This window comes from Parambassis ranga, chromosome 16 (genome assembly GCF_900634625.1).
Source record: "Parambassis ranga chromosome 16, fParRan2.1, whole genome shotgun sequence".
NCBI classification, from domain to species: domain Eukaryota; kingdom Metazoa; phylum Chordata; class Actinopteri; family Ambassidae; genus Parambassis; species Parambassis ranga.
In genome coordinates, this window is record NC_041036.1 from 14,945,042 (window position 1) to 14,960,479 (window position 15,438).

Sequence of the window (15,438 nt, forward strand, 5' to 3'; positions counted from 1 at the left end):
GTGCATGCTGGGCTGGAGGCGGACAGCTGGCTACAGTTTGTGGAGGACCGACGTCAGTGTGTGTTTGTGCTGGTCTGGGGAAGATGGCGGAGGCTGCGGCTGTTCCCCCGCATCGGTTTTTCTGTCACTGTTGTAAGGGAGAAGTAAACCCTAAACTCCCGGTAAGCCGCACGTGTTTTTCTTCATCTCTTTTATTCGGCTGTATAACGCGCGGGGATGACAAGGCCGCCTTTCTGCAAATACCCGTTTCTTTCGCTTGCTTGCTACAGCTAAACCTTAGCTAGCCTGTTAGCAGTTAGCGGTGTTTGTTGTTGTTAACTCCACTAAATAAACTCGTGACAGCCTCTGTCTTCGTCGAAGAAACACACATTAAGAACAGTCATCTACACGTTTTGTTAGGCCTGTATGATTTAAAGGTTTTTGCCCAAACGCTGTGTGTGAAGCTGTGGTTTGACAGTTTGTGGATGTTGTATTTTACACAAAATAGCAGAAGCTCCTGAGAGAAAGATTTGTGTTACTGTTCTTTGTATTAAATGCCACACATTTAACAATGGTTCAGTGATAGTGGGATACTTGTGGTTTCATTTTCCCATTACAAAAAAAACAAACTTTTTTGGGAACATAGTTAAACATGGATTTGGTTTCAGTTTTGACTTTGCAAACGGGAGCATTACATTGCTGATGACATGCATCTTTACAGACTTAAACTAATTTTTGGATGTCTTATTTTCTGGCATTTTTTACACCTCTGATATTTTTCGTATTTACAGTCAGTTTATTATGAATCCCAGATCCATTATATTCATTTATCTGTGTTGCTTTTAACACTGTAGTCACATTGGAGGCAGTAGTTTGCAGCACTTATGTTGTCATACTATATACATCCTGTTTGGTTGTCAGAAAATTATTTAGCTACACTTTTTATTTCTGGGTGTTTTAAAAGCTGAGGTAATAATCTTTTACATGTCAGGCTTGTAACTCTTGTAAATGTAATATTTTTTAATTTAGTCTGTCAGATGGACAGAACAAACCCTTTAAAGAATGTCTTCTAATTTAGGAAACAGCAAGGGATTTGCATGTTTGATTATTATGTCAACCAAATGATAAATCAAAAAAGAAAGGATTAGTGAAGGCTTATAATGTGCACTTAGTCTACTTACTAGTTGCACAGAACAATGATGATGCTGGTACCTTGTGTTTATTGTTTGTGTAGTAGTCATTCACTTACTGTGTCGGTGAGTCCACCAGGTTGTCTTGTCTTTATTTATATGTTACTGTTGAGGGAACTTCCAGGCTGCCCATCACTGGTTCTAAACTGGCTTGCTTGTCTCAGGCACACTCAGTCCTGTGGCATGTCTTCACTGAGCCAGCTGACTGCAACACCCAAGATTATCACGCTGCAAACTACTACTACACTAGCACATCTATCGGTCACAAATCCATTTATACAACAGATAGGATAACCAAAAGACACCCAACTCACAGGCTGTTTTTTGCTTACTGCAGAGTTTCTTAACCACTTCTAACTATGAAACTGGTTTTAGATCCCCAAAATGTAAGACAAACAAGCTTTTAGTGCCTTATGAAAACAAGCATGGTGACATGATCCATCTGCATCAAGTGGCGGTAGAGTTTTCGTCATTCTGTTTCCTAACACGACACACTGTAGGTGTGGTTGGTAGACCAGCTCTACCTCCTTGGTTGCATTCATAAAACACAGCTTGGCCTTCATACCAATCTGACTGATATTATCCTGCTCTTTTCTTGTCCAAACCAGACAGTAAAAAGGATTAAAATCAATGTATGATTCCTGTGAAGGATCTTGAGTTCAGTGAAGTGAAGGATAATTTTGCAGATAAATACAATACATAAAATACATAATGCTTTGCCAAAACACAATGTTAGTCAGTGTGGCTTCTAGGAAAGTAAAATGAGCATTTCTCCCAGCCTGTTTATGTTTCAGTCTTTGTTGTGGCTCTCTTTCCAGGAGTACATCTGTCCAAGATGTGATTCAGGTTTCATAGAGGAAGTAACAGAAGACTCCAGGTAAGAGAGTTTTTATTATTATAGGCTGTTTCACTTCTCCAGGTGACACATGATGATGTTAAAGCTGGTTAGTGGTGGACTGGAGCTATACTAAGTGACATGACTGGAGATGTTTGCAGCCTAACGCTAATGCTAAATTTGCATGGGGTTCAGTACATATTTAAAATAATGTGTCTTTTGTCCCCTTGTGTTGTTTCTCTTAGTCTCCTAGAGGGTGGCGCAAACGGGATAGATGACACAGCCACACAGTTTGCAGAGGTATGAATTAATCTGAAGGGTAGTAGAAGAATGAGTACAGGATAAAGAGGTTTGATTAAAAAAATAATTGTATGTCTTTTTTTCTTTCCCTCACCTTTCCTTTGGTCCCTTTCCTTCTCTTTCTAATGGCATGCTGGCTTAATTTCTGCTGTCATTGCATTGCTTGCATTCTTTGTCCCCTTTCACAATATATCACCTGTCCAATCCCAAAATTCTCTTTAGCTATGGCACCTCCTGTTACTAGAGCGGCCATTTGCAACAGACAGTGACACCCCTGACTCAGAACCTCGGCTCCCTGGAGGACGCCTGGGGAGCTTCAGTGACTTGGGAGGGTTAGGAGGGGGACCAATTGGGGGGTCTGTTCCAGCAGGCCTAGGAGGACCTATGGGGGGCTTACTAGGAGCCGGGGAACAATGGGGACCGGGGCGTCCCCCTCGCCTGCACAGTCAGAGGAGGTACCGGTCTAGAGGCAGCAGTAGGCCAGACCGCTCGCCCGCTGTGGAAGGGTAAATGGCCACCTTCTTTCTCTCTGCTCTTTATTTTTCTTTTGGTTGATGACATTAACTGTTGTATATTTTCTATTTTCCAGGATTGTACAACAGTTTCTTGCTGGTCTTTTTGCCAACTCTGGAGTCCCTGGCTCACCCCCCCTGTCATGGTAATATGACATCAGAGTAGCAGTACTATAAAAATACTATTTAGATGTTATTTATCATCAGCCTGTTTTGTCCATGTCCCTTTCAGGACAGGAATGCTGCATTCTAACCCAGGGGATTACGCATGGGGGACAGGCGGGTTAGACGCTGTTATAACACAGGTAAACTAAACTTTATCCAAAATCTTATCAAGTTCATATCAGATTTTCATTGGTCTTGAGGGTAGGTGTGCGTGTGTGCGTAGTTACTAGGGCAGTTGGAGAACACAGGACCTCCTCCAGCAGAAAAAGAGAAGATCTCCTCTCTCCCAACTGTCAATATCTCTCAGGAACAAGCAGGTCAGTTTTTCTCATTCATACTTTACCACTTTATTTTTCATGTCTCTCTCACTTTGTCCATAACCAAACATTATAGCTTTATCAAAGTCATTCTGTCATAGTAGCAACTATGGCAAAGCTACCACCACTTAATTGTCTGAATTAAAACAGTAAGGCTAAGAGCAGTAATTTATGATTGAGGATAAAGAAATAAACTCATGGCTTCATTAAATAAGAGTTTATACCTCTACTGTAAAAAAAAATAAATTTGTATGTGCTGTCCTATTTTAACACTGAGCTTCAACTGTGGTTAGTTATGTAGCTTAGCTTTTGCACGACAAGCTGACCGTGTGTCTTTTTTAGGCTTTTGTCTCTGTGGTTTTATTCATCTGCGAAATCAAGTGCTGCTTTATTTTCTTTGCTGAGAAATTACATGATGCAAACACAGTTGGGGCTCCTACGATGTAATGCAGGTCTGCATAAGAAATGCAACTGACCAGAAATTGTAGGAATATTGATTCTAAAAACATATTTCCATCTTCGTTCTGACAGATTGCTGTATGGAATGTCCAGTGTGCAAAGAGGATTTTTCAGTGGGAGAGCCAGTCAGACAGCTACCCTGTAACCACTTCTTTCATTCAGACTGTATAGTACCATGGCTGGAAATGGTGAGTCACAACAAAGACCAAAGACCTTTGTACAGCAATATCATGTAATACAACATACTGAGTGATTCTAGCAGTAGGAAGGATCTGGTGGATATGTTGTGTAGCATTCTTGCCTGAGCATCACATACAACAGGACTGAAATACCCACTTGTTCAAGCTCTGCTCAAGACACTTGTGAGAATTCTCTTCTGAAACTAACACTGTTTGCATTTTATTTTGTGGCCACACAGCATGACACATGTCCAGTGTGTAGGAAGAGTTTGAATGGAGAAGACAGCAGCAGCCAGCCCCCATCAGAGTCCCCCTCTCCCTCCCTCTCCATGGACCCCCGCACACAGGAGAGATGGTCCTTCTGAGACACCCACATGTGTCTCATCCCAAACTCTTTTCACTCACTTTTCCTCTGTTGCAGTCATAATCATCTCAGTCTTTTTTGTATTATTTTAATGCCTTTCTCCTTCCACCATGCACCAATACAGACGTCTTAACTGTCCGCCGAGGTCTGTTTGATCTTTTTCTTTTCCTAATAGCAAATCAGCCTAAATGTTCGTCTACATCACCTCTCAAGCGACTCCTTTTTTACATTTTTCTTTAAATGTACTGCTGCAATACATTATGGTGGAGAAATGCCAGACTTAACTAAACTAAATCCTGCAACTGAGCCCTGTACGGCACATGAAAAGACAGTAGGGGGGACTTACAGAGGCAGGACATAACCACATGAACACCTGCAGCCCTGAAATAATGTGTATGAAGGGCACTGCGGTCCATTTTTGTTGATTGTGTCAGGAGGATGTTGATTGAACTTCATATAATGGTATTGTCTTTTTTTATGGGATTGCATTGTAAAGGTGTTCATGTTATTGTGTCTGTGCTCTGTAGTGTATTTCATTTAAAAAAAAAAAAAAAAGAAAGATTATTTTATAAATGATGCAGTTAGACCACAAACAGAAGCTGTTACTTCAGGGGATAGGAAGGAAGTACCTGCTCCTTCCAGGACTCTTCCAAAAAATAAACTTTGTACCAGTAAGGGAATTAAATAACAATCTCTGGAGCTCACTCGGCCCCCTATCTGATGCTATACTCCTCCTGGTGTACATATTATAAACAGATGGCATCCCTCTGGCATTTTATTTCCTCTGTTATGACTGTCTTTTGTTTAAAATTTTTATCAGTTTTTTTGATGTAAATAATTTTAGTCAACAACTTAAAAGGTTTGCAAAGAAAAAAAAACATTGAAAATTGAGGTGCAAATGTGAAATACCTGCTTATCAAACTGTATATTATATATGAAAAAAAAATGTCTATGATGTATTAATAAATTGACCAAAAAATGTTCAGAAGAGGTGTCATTTTATATATGAAAAATACAACTGTGAACAATATATGCTTTTTTTTATTATAAAATTAAATGGCAACTGAAAGAAATTTACAGAAATGTACATCTATTAAGTTGTTGATGAGATGGTGAGGACATTTTAAGCAAAATATTAACTGGAAATTAAGGTAATTTTGGTGAAATGATACATTCATTTGTAAGAAGTCAAAAAATTTTTTAAAAATTGACTCGTACATTTTACAGTCATCCCAATTCTCCTCTGTAATTTCTATTACAAATGCATGAAATTGCATTTTAAATTCAAGTGAACTGTGTTCAAGGTCTTGCAGGTTAGCTGACAATAATTTAAAGTGACCAGTGGTGTCAATAAGCAGTGCAGATCAGACAAACTGAAATGTTTCCTTTTAGCTTGTATACTGAGCTGTGTGGCGAACCCGTTAATACAAAAATGATCAGTGTGTGTTCCATGCCAGAGTGAGCAGGGAATGAGCTGGAGCAGCGGAGGGGATGTAACCCACAGCAGGATCCCACACTTCAAACTTGTGCACTGATGCAGACCTAACACACACACACACACACACACACACACACACACACACACACACACACACACACACACACACACACACACACACACACACACACACACACACACACACACACACACACACACACACACACACACACACACACACACACACACACACACACACACACACACACACACACACACACACACACACACACACACACACACCCAGTTGAGTATTTATGCCTCATTTCCACACACTGAAGCAAGCTGAATATACAGTACCTGTTAAGTACGATGAGCACCACGGAGCCATCTGGTCTGATGAAGGCAGAGAATTCCAGCTCTGTTTGTCCACTGGCAGACACACCCACTCTCTGAGACCCCTCCCACAGGAACTTACTGTGTAAAGACATCATGTATGAGCCACGCTGAAATAATGGCACAGGTAAAATAAGACATTAATGTAGGTAAGTTACCTGAAATGGGCCATGCTGTAGAAAGTTGGCTGCTTGTAGAAGACATCTCTCTTGGTGTCTACTATAACAGGGCTGTCCACAAAGTTTTTAACCCAGTTCGGCCCACCAGTTTGATCCAATGCCAGGTTCCAGTCAGTCCAGCCGACCACATAATGATTTAAGTCCTGCCAAGCAGAAAACACTGTATCTACTGCTTTGTGTGTGTTTTAAAACGTGTAGTGAGGCTGCTGAACTGAGGCTTAAATGTCACAAGGAGAGTCCATCTGCATAAACAAATCCCCCTGATTGTCAGCACAGACAAAGACCCTGAATGCACCCATGCAAAATAGATAGAATGGAGAGAATCCAATGTCCCTTGAGAGAGAGTGAAGAAAGAAGAAACAAAACACCAGTTCCAGCTTGCTCTGAAGGCCTGCGGGCAGTCTCTGTTGAGCATGTGCAACCAAGTGCAACTAGTAAACCTGCACTGCAGCAGGGAGAGGTGACTCACCTTCACAGAACAGCATGCAACGTGTCAACTGTCACCTTTGTTACAGCGGATCTGACTGAACAGGCAAAACTCTCAAAACCCACATGAGATAAGGGGATCTCACCTCGATAATATCATGCGCGTACTGTTCGGCCCTGTCCCAGCTTCCAAGCTTCACTCCTCTGTCGAAGGGGCTCCAGCCAGAACAGGCCTCTGTGCCAAACAGGTAATATTCTGGGTAGAGGTGATGAGTGACTCCCAGACTTATCTCAGCTGGGACCAAATGGTCCATGTACCAGTGGACCGCCACGCCATGAATGTACCTTCCTGCATGAACATCATTTAGGACCTAAAGAGACAGGAATAAAACTTTACCCACAAATAAGAATGCAGGATGTACAAACATCCTGTTTTTACACTAACCACTGTAATTATGAAATTGCCTTTAGTATAGCATTCCTGCATAAATCAGTTTTATACAGAGCCTTATTGAATTTTGTAGACTTTTTGTTTTGGGGCCATTCTAGAAACAACAAACATATCTCAGACAAACATCTTTCTCAGGGTTCCTATCAACAATATCATCAGTTTAAAACCCAAAGAGCCAAGAAGAAGAGACTTTTATTTTCTGGTACTCATTTGTGTTGAAATTCCTGACAGCTACCTGCAACACGAGGTAAAATAAAGTTATGCATGACCTTCCAAGCTATCACTCTGTCCTTGGAACTCACCACTTTGGCCCAGTGGGGCAGCAGCAGGCGGTTGTCATCCAGTATGAGGACGTGTGTGTGCGGGTATGACGAGGCATGCAGAGCTGGGCCCAGGTCCAGAGCCACCCAGTCCCTCTGCTCCTCAGGGGTAAAGCCCAGCGCCTGGAAACTGCAGTGAAACAAAAATGCTTCCTCAGTCGGTTCAACTCATTATTGTTGACATCATATAAAGAGATGTGAATACAGCACAGACCTGTAGTTTGTCATCTCTCCTGCAGTGGGCTCATTTCCTGTGGTCAGTGCCCAGAAGGTCAAGTTGTACTTGGCGTATTCATCCAGGAACCTGGGTGGAACCATCAAAGCAAATGAGTATTGTAACAGCAAGAATATGCTGTTACAATGTGTGAGTTCACTTTAAGGTAAAGCCACATATTTACCTGATATAGTACTGAGCCCATGTTTTATGCTCCTTCCCCCCTGGCAGTCCCTTCAGTGAGCCCTTTCCTGTGAGTGCACCATTAGTTTTCATCCAGGTGGGGGCACTCCAGGCACTGGCCAGCAGAGACAGAGGCTGATGAGACAGGGCCTGGGCACGCTGCAGGAGAGGGATCTGAGACAAAGAAGAAGAGGAGAGATGAGAGACATGCAGCCACAAACACGTCTGTAAGCGCTAAAGAAAGGTGGACACCTTCATATTGATGTCCTCGGCAGCCAGAGTGAAGTTTTCCAGGTCGTAGTCTCCAGGTGTGTCAGCATAGGTGTAGAGGCGGGTGGAGAAGTCACAGCTGGCCATGGGGACACGTACTACGCTGTAGCCGATACCTGACACAATATAACAATTACAACAAAGATGGAGGAGCAAGACTAACATTAACCAAAGTATGGAGGTCACACATTTATGTAGCATTGGTTGGAAACTTAGTTATACAGCTACAAAAGCTCTTATAAGGTGTATGTACCGTTTCAACTCTTCATGTTGGAAATATGTGTATCTGGAGACAATATAGTGAAAGTGATTATTATTATAAAATATGTCTTCAGGATAGATGTCAGTGTTATTGCCAAACACAAATGTTTGTTGTTGTTTTATATTAATATAATGCATATTTGTGTAATCAGGGTGCTAATAAAGCTTATGTTATGCAGAAACATTTACAGTTCATTATTCATCAGTGTGATTCTGCACACATTTTTAATATATCCTGAAATATCCAGGAAATACGATTGACACTGGACAACATGGGTAATAACTGCTGCGTGTATATGCACAAAACTTTCAGACTTTCAACTTTCAGAAAGAACACATCGTTTAAGGAAACAAGAAAAGTTCTGCCAAAAATGAATAATTAAAGAACTCAAAGTATCAGGCTAAAGTCATGGGTTTAAATTTGAAATGTTTACTTGCTTTTTTTTGCTCCTTAAAACTTTTTATAACATCATAAAAATCTTTTCTCCTCCTGTTTTTCCAGGTGTTGTTTTGTCCATGGCTGAGGTTTCTAACCTTTCTTTGCTTTCTGATAGTGCTTATCAATGGTGGCCACATTCTTTATCTCACACAGGGAGCGTACCTTCACTGGAGAAGTACTGTCGCAGCAGTTGCTCCTGTGTACCAGCAGACAGAGAGAGGATGTTGATGGCTGCTGCGTCTGTCATGGCCCCACCAAACCCCCTGATCTTCTGGTACTTCTGATAGGGTACGATAGTCAACCTGAGGTCTGAAAGAACAAATATCACTCTGCAGCTGCTCCGCACTCCACACACTGACTGATAAAATGCCTCCACTCACCTGCTCCGCTGCTCTTCACCTGTATCTGACCCTGGCTGGCTTCCAGCCTGCTGCCTGCCCTGCTGCTCAGGTAAGAGGAGTACTGGCCCCGTGGAGGCAGGGTGACCGACCCCACACTGTCACAGTAGGTGGAATTACACTCACACACCACAGAGTCATGGCCAAAGTTTCTGGCAACACATTGACTGCTTCCTGTGAGGATACAAAGATCATATGGGGACAGTTTTTCTATAAACATTATGCGTGTGTGTGTGTGTGTGTGCATACCTGTAGTGAGGATCACTTCTGCTGCGATGAAAACAAGCGCCAAAAGGACAGGTGATGGCAATGACAGCGCCATTTTTATCTGTAAACAAAGTACAGTGGATCCAAATGTGACACAAACACACACATATTTCACTGTCAGGTCACTCAGAACAATTTAGAATCGACAAATTTCACCTTGAACAAGTGTGTCAGCAGCGCAGCATGTCCTCAGTGCAACCTGTCCGCTGAGCTAGTGCGGTCTTCCTCACTTCTTGTTTCCCCAGCATTGTACTGTCGGTTTCACCGGTCATATGACTTTAATAAAGGTCACATGAGCAACCATGTAATAATTTGCAGCAGCCGCCAGGTGGTGCTGTTTAACCAAATTGTACTATCAGTATTAATCTGAATTATCTGTATTTTTTAAGTACAGCTGAACTGGTTGAGCAAAAATAGTTTGTTAATTTTTTTTTATTTTAATACAAATTATAATGACTCAATGTGGCATCATGATTGAATTGATAATGTGCAAATGGCGAGAAATGAATGGCACATTCAATTCGGCCATATGCTGCCAACTAGCAGAGATGCTCTGTCCTCTTGGCACAGATGTGAAGAAATCTGTAGGCAATTTGTCTCAAATGTGTTAACGTAAAAAGTGTTCTTGTGATCATGACCTTTGACCTTTTCTTACTAAATCTTGTTCCTTGAGTTCAGGTGGAGGTTTGTGCTCATTCCTAACACATTCCTATGCTAGTAATCAGCTCATCATTCACAAGAACAAGGACAGAGATAATTAAACTTCTCACTTCCCTTAATGAGAACGTCATCAGCACTTTTAGCTTTAACATTTTATTATCAAAGTAACACATGCATCATAATTTACAGAATACAGACATGGACAGTTGTATATTTAAGTATAAGCAGTTATATTTTGTGTGGTATGTGTGAGTGTGTGTATGTGTGATTTAAATCTTCATAGGAAGCTACAAATTCTGTCCAACATGGATGGATTCTTGTTGCTCAAAAAGATGATTTCTTTCTTCCCCTCTTCTGTTAGACCTAATGGAAACAAAAACAGTTAACAGAGCAGTATTGATTATACATGATTTATATGTCAGAATCCCAATCACTTACTCTGAGGATGCTGCAGCCAGCGGCGGTCCATAAAGTACTGATAACAGCCCTCAAACTCCTTCTCACTGTAGTTGGGCACTGACACTGGGATGAATGGATCCATGTTGTCAAAACCCGTCTGATGAGCAAAGGAGACAGGGTGTCAGACTACAGGACATTAAACATGCTGACCACAAAGCCACATGATAAATCACATCATATGAAACAGACTGCACTCCCTAAAACCTCTTTTATACAGAGTCCAAATGACGAGGGAAGAAATCAATAATGCATGTTTTTAAATATGAAGGTTCAAGTGCAGCCCACACAGTCAGTCTGCATCATAGAATGCCAGCATCCTATCTGGTGGGTTGTGACTGTTATATGACCATACTTTAAGTTTTATGGTTCAACCACTGTCCAGTGTAAAGGTATGAGGAGAGAGACGGTGATGGATTCATTGGTCCATTAGTAAATTGATCTTGTGACATGTAAACATCAGATAAATACAACTGTGATAAATTATATTAGAAATGACTCAGTCATGTGGCTGAGAGCAAAGTGGACACAGTGACTGTATCAAACACTGGAGGGACTGTGCGATGCAAAGAAACTGACGCATATGACAACATATTTCCTTGTAATATTTGTGGGACAAGAAACACAAAAAGTGCTTAGTTTGCAATTTCTACACAAACTGGCCAAAGTTAGAAATGAACAATCTGCTGTCACAGCAGAAGTGTCAGAGCTACAGATAATAAGGCACATTAAAACGAACCCCTGACCTCTCCAAGCAGCTCTTGAGGCAAGTAGGCAGATTTTGAAGTGTAGAGAGACCCCGTCTGAGCCAGAGTAGTGATAATGGCTCCTCCAGTCTGAAAACAAGAGAGTTACTGTTAATGCAATGTAATATTATAATGTTGCAGTCGCTGTGTTTTTTCCTCACCCAGTTGTTCTTCATGAGCTTCCTCAGATTATAAATCAAAGTGAGCTCTTCTGGATCCACCTGATAGCAGAAGGAGAGCGTGAAACATGAGACAGTTTCTATCTGTAGCAGCTGAGGAAGTAGTAGTATTAGCATGACAGGAGTGTGAACGTGTTTTCTCACAGCGCTCTTATCCTGCTTCTTGATGCTGGATCTTCCCCACAGGGCATTGACACCATCCACGGCCACGGCCAAGCGAAAGTCTGACCCTGGTTGTCCGCTTTGCAGCCTCAGCTCCTTCATCACCGCCCCCACCACATCAGTGCTGCTCTTAATACGAGATATACCCTACAGCAAAGGGAAGACCAGCAGGAGCCTAATGACCATGTGATATGGAGGGAGCTGTGTAACTCAGTAGTAGAATCTGAGCTAGGGGTTTACAGTCAAGCGTGGGTGGAGGGTTACAATGTATGCACAATTTCTTTAACTGTAAAGCCTGTAAACATCAAACTGTTTACCACAGATGCAACTTTAGTGAGAAACAAATTACCACAACTGTCAACTGTTAACAAATGCATCAGCACGTGAAACACCTCGTCTTAGAGAATATAATACAAGAGCAAGATGGCTGTCAGAAGGTGAGAACCTCACACATAAATCTGCAGCTCTTTTCTGGCCTTGTCAGTGTGTGTGTGTGTGGCACAAAAACATTGTGCTGATCCATCACCATGCATCAGCTATCGATCACTGCCAAACACAGGCAAGGTGAAAGATGAAACTTTAATGACCCTTGTAGGAGAACTGGCCAGGCAGAAATGAAGAACAGATGATGAGATTAAGCCTCATAAAACCTCTAATGAACTGACAGAAATGCTAGAGCGACTCACCTGATCCACCAGCTCTCCAAGTGGACGACCCTCGTCTGTGAACTCTCTCTTTGTCCACACATAGCGCTGCTTCGTCTTTATCTGGGAAGGAAACAGAACTGTTTTGTTGAGTTTCTTTCTCATAAAAGTTAAAACAAACGCACACAATGGCAGACTAAGCTGCTAAGGCTGTGTACCCTCAGAGTAATAAGGTGTAAATGGCCTCACCTTTGAAAGGAATTGTTCATTGGTGATTTTGAAATCGCGTAACCAGGCAGTGCTTTCTAATGGCTGATCGAAGCGAGAGGGATTATATGATGATGGCAGCAGCTCCTTGCAGTTCTTCACCCACTTGTGGGCTGTATGAGGCAGAGAAGATGAAGAAGACAGGGCATGTTGGCATGTACTGCAGGTCAATCATATAGTTTGTTATGTGCCTTCGTGTTTGTCTCACCATCAGGAATATGGAGCACCAGCCATCCCTGTGTGTAGCAGAAGTGGACTGTGTGACATAGAGACATCGTCTTCCCACTACCCTTCAACCCATCTGATCAACTTGATAAGGACAATAACACTTTTAGTCAGGATGTAAAATAGGAAGTGTGTATGTTAGTGAGGATGTGTGCGTTGAAGGATACAGAATATATATCGCAGAGCAGGCTGACTGTAGTCTGTATTCTTCAGGTAAGAGATGACCTCCAGGGCTGGCTGCCTCACCATGATGCAGGCTTCATTAAACGTCTTCACCTGAAAATCAAAACATAAACATTTATATTCATGCTATTCACAAATAATACATACTGTGATCCATTTCTTAAGTTACACATATGCCTGTGTACCTGTTGTTGATAGCGTTTGGGGAGGCTGTGAGGGAACAGAGTGCCAATGTGTCCAGGAGGCACAGTGTAGTACTGTCCAATGTGTCTCTCTGACTGACATGCCTAGAAAGAGACAAAGGTGAAGTTTGGGTTATGGGTCTGCCTGTTCTGGAACGCCACCTGCAGTTTTGGAGAGGCTCTGGCTTAGACCCAATTTTCAGCCATCATAAACGGGCCCTTTTCAACGCCACTCAGATCCTCTCAGTTAACCATTTCATTTACTTCCTACACACCTAACTTCAATAACAAAATGTTTACCTTCTGGTTAATATGTGCGATAGATGTCATTGTAACGTGATTATCACAGTGACTCAGTTAATTGTCAGTGGTTATAATGTTGGGACTAATCAATGCATAAATACTTAAAGTACAGTGTACACATCTGTCTCTGCTGGATGAAGGACTTCTGTCAGTGTACCACGCAGTAAGCCTTCTTAACCTAACTTCTAAAAAACGCAGGCTCTTACCGGATTGTGCTCCTGTGTTCTGAAGACTGAGAGTGGCTCAGGCTCCGAGCTGGTATCCACAGACTGTGGCTGCTGCTGCTGCTGTCCACATCCACTGGTGTGAAGGGACCTAACATGGGTTACCTGCAACATTGCCACAGTCTTTAATGTGATCTATACTTACAACATAACAACTTGACTATGTTAGCGATACAAAATTTAATTTTTGTAATACACTATTAATGATATGTAGCGTCTCTTAACTGCACGTAAGCGCAGCGTTAACCTCATCCTTACCGTTTGCCGTAGCCTGAAGGACAGTCTGTGAAGAGCCATGATCTGAAACACGCCGGACAAAGTGATATATTTCAAACTACAGCAACACAACCACAACCAATGATGTGTAAATGCACGCCGGTGTCCTATAACCTTGCATAAACAGTTAGCTAGCCGCTAGCTGTAGCATCCTGGATGAACTAGCAGCATGAACTGCGGATATATGTGAGCACAGACAGCTGCTCACCCGCAGCTCGGCTCATACAAACGAACCGATGACTGCTGAGGATGTTGTTTAATGTCACTTACTGGAAATCGTCCCGGATAACGAAGGCTACAAACTGCACGCCTCCAGTAGAAGTCAATGTGCCAGATCTGTCATGGACACCGCCATCATGCTGTGCAGAACAGGAAGTGACGTAACGACATGCTGAAGCCAATCAGATGCTCGACCCAGGCCACAACAAACGAGGAAAATGGAGTTTATCAGTTACGTTTCACCTCCAATAAGTATAAATACAGTTTGATATGACTGCGTCAGATACACGGTGTAGGTGATCAGCTCTTCATAATCTGACTGGAAGAAGAACAAAGCCTTTCAAGCCTTCAATGTGCCATTTTGTCAGAATAATAAAGCAGTGTCAGAAGTACCTATAACAGTTTGTAACTATAGGAAGCAAACATTTACAGGTCCCCTTTACAAAGCAGCCTATGTATGTCTTATATATTTACACCCAACAGTGCCATTTTCTGTTTATCTTTAGTCTCTGGTATTTATATATCATATTTAAAAAATACATCTTTGTGTTTCTTAATTTTAAGTTTATATTTAGTTACATTAATTTATATGTGTATGCTATATTATATACATATGTGTGTTATAAGTCTTTTGGTAGAAATCAAACTCTCAGTTGTTTAAATGACATCACAAAAAAAAGTTTAACTTTTTGTTTGTTTTCTACTTATTTCTGTTGGATCTATTTGCTTTGACTGAAAAATACACAGAGAATCAGTACAAGCACTGTTAAAAGTGTCTGTGTGCACTGCAGATTATAGATGAGTCCAATGTAGAGGTACAGTGTAATCTGCATGCCAGGCACCCAGCACCCAGCACCTGGTTCAGAATGTGTCATTGGATTTGTGGTAAATTACTTCTAAATCTTGGCCACCTGATGCTGCAATACCTCATCCTGAGGGTCTTGTGGTAACATATTTTTTGTAACTTTTTTTTTTAACTCCTATTAAGGAAATAGTAGTTGTTTGCGGTGGTGGTATTGTAGTCTGCATTGTGCATTAAATGGTTAATTGGTTACTGTGACATAATGTGCAGATGGGGGGCACCAGACGACCAACTCAAACATACAATGTTGTGATTGCTCAGATATGTTCTTATAGGCGTTTTAATTCACTTTCCTTATTGTGTTTAAT

General features: G+C 41.7%; 3 protein-coding genes across 3 annotated transcripts; 1 reads left to right on the plus strand and 2 right to left on the minus strand.

Annotated features, from left to right (window-relative positions):
• Positions 1 to 4: 4 nt before the first annotated feature.
• rnf115a (ring finger protein 115a) lies at positions 5 to 4,938 on the plus strand. Its single transcript, XM_028424533.1, has 9 exons — positions 5 to 161; positions 1,988 to 2,046; positions 2,250 to 2,304; positions 2,527 to 2,810; positions 2,894 to 2,962; positions 3,049 to 3,121; positions 3,205 to 3,298; positions 3,830 to 3,945; positions 4,176 to 4,938. The coding sequence occupies exons 1-9, from the start codon at positions 84 to 86 to the stop codon at positions 4,299 to 4,301; spliced, it is 954 nt and encodes a 317-aa protein (XP_028280334.1). The 5' UTR covers positions 5 to 83; the 3' UTR covers positions 4,302 to 4,938.
• Positions 4,939 to 5,323: 385 nt separating this feature from the next.
• Positions 5,324 to 9,810, minus strand: gba1 (glucosylceramidase beta 1). The gene is made up of 12 exons (XM_028424532.1): positions 9,699 to 9,810; positions 9,525 to 9,603; positions 9,258 to 9,449; positions 9,040 to 9,186; positions 8,160 to 8,293; positions 7,909 to 8,081; positions 7,725 to 7,814; positions 7,493 to 7,640; positions 6,886 to 7,110; positions 6,293 to 6,456; positions 6,099 to 6,215; positions 5,324 to 5,842 (listed from the first exon to the last, which is right to left on the minus strand). Exons 2-12 carry the CDS (start codon positions 9,595 to 9,597, stop codon positions 5,737 to 5,739), a joined length of 1,569 nt encoding a protein of 522 aa, XP_028280333.1. The 5' UTR covers positions 9,598 to 9,603; positions 9,699 to 9,810; the 3' UTR covers positions 5,324 to 5,736.
• Positions 9,811 to 10,339: 529 nt separating this feature from the next.
• Positions 10,340 to 14,938, minus strand: dap3 (death associated protein 3). Its single transcript, XM_028425245.1, has 13 exons — positions 14,320 to 14,938; positions 14,032 to 14,073; positions 13,756 to 13,878; positions 13,250 to 13,351; positions 13,049 to 13,157; positions 12,865 to 12,957; positions 12,639 to 12,769; positions 12,432 to 12,512; positions 11,728 to 11,892; positions 11,566 to 11,625; positions 11,405 to 11,494; positions 10,641 to 10,758; positions 10,340 to 10,565 (listed from the first exon to the last, which is right to left on the minus strand). The coding sequence occupies exons 2-13, from the start codon at positions 14,068 to 14,070 to the stop codon at positions 10,480 to 10,482; spliced, it is 1,197 nt and encodes a 398-aa protein (XP_028281046.1). The 5' UTR covers positions 14,071 to 14,073; positions 14,320 to 14,938; the 3' UTR covers positions 10,340 to 10,479.
• Positions 14,939 to 15,438: the final 500 nt, after the last annotated feature.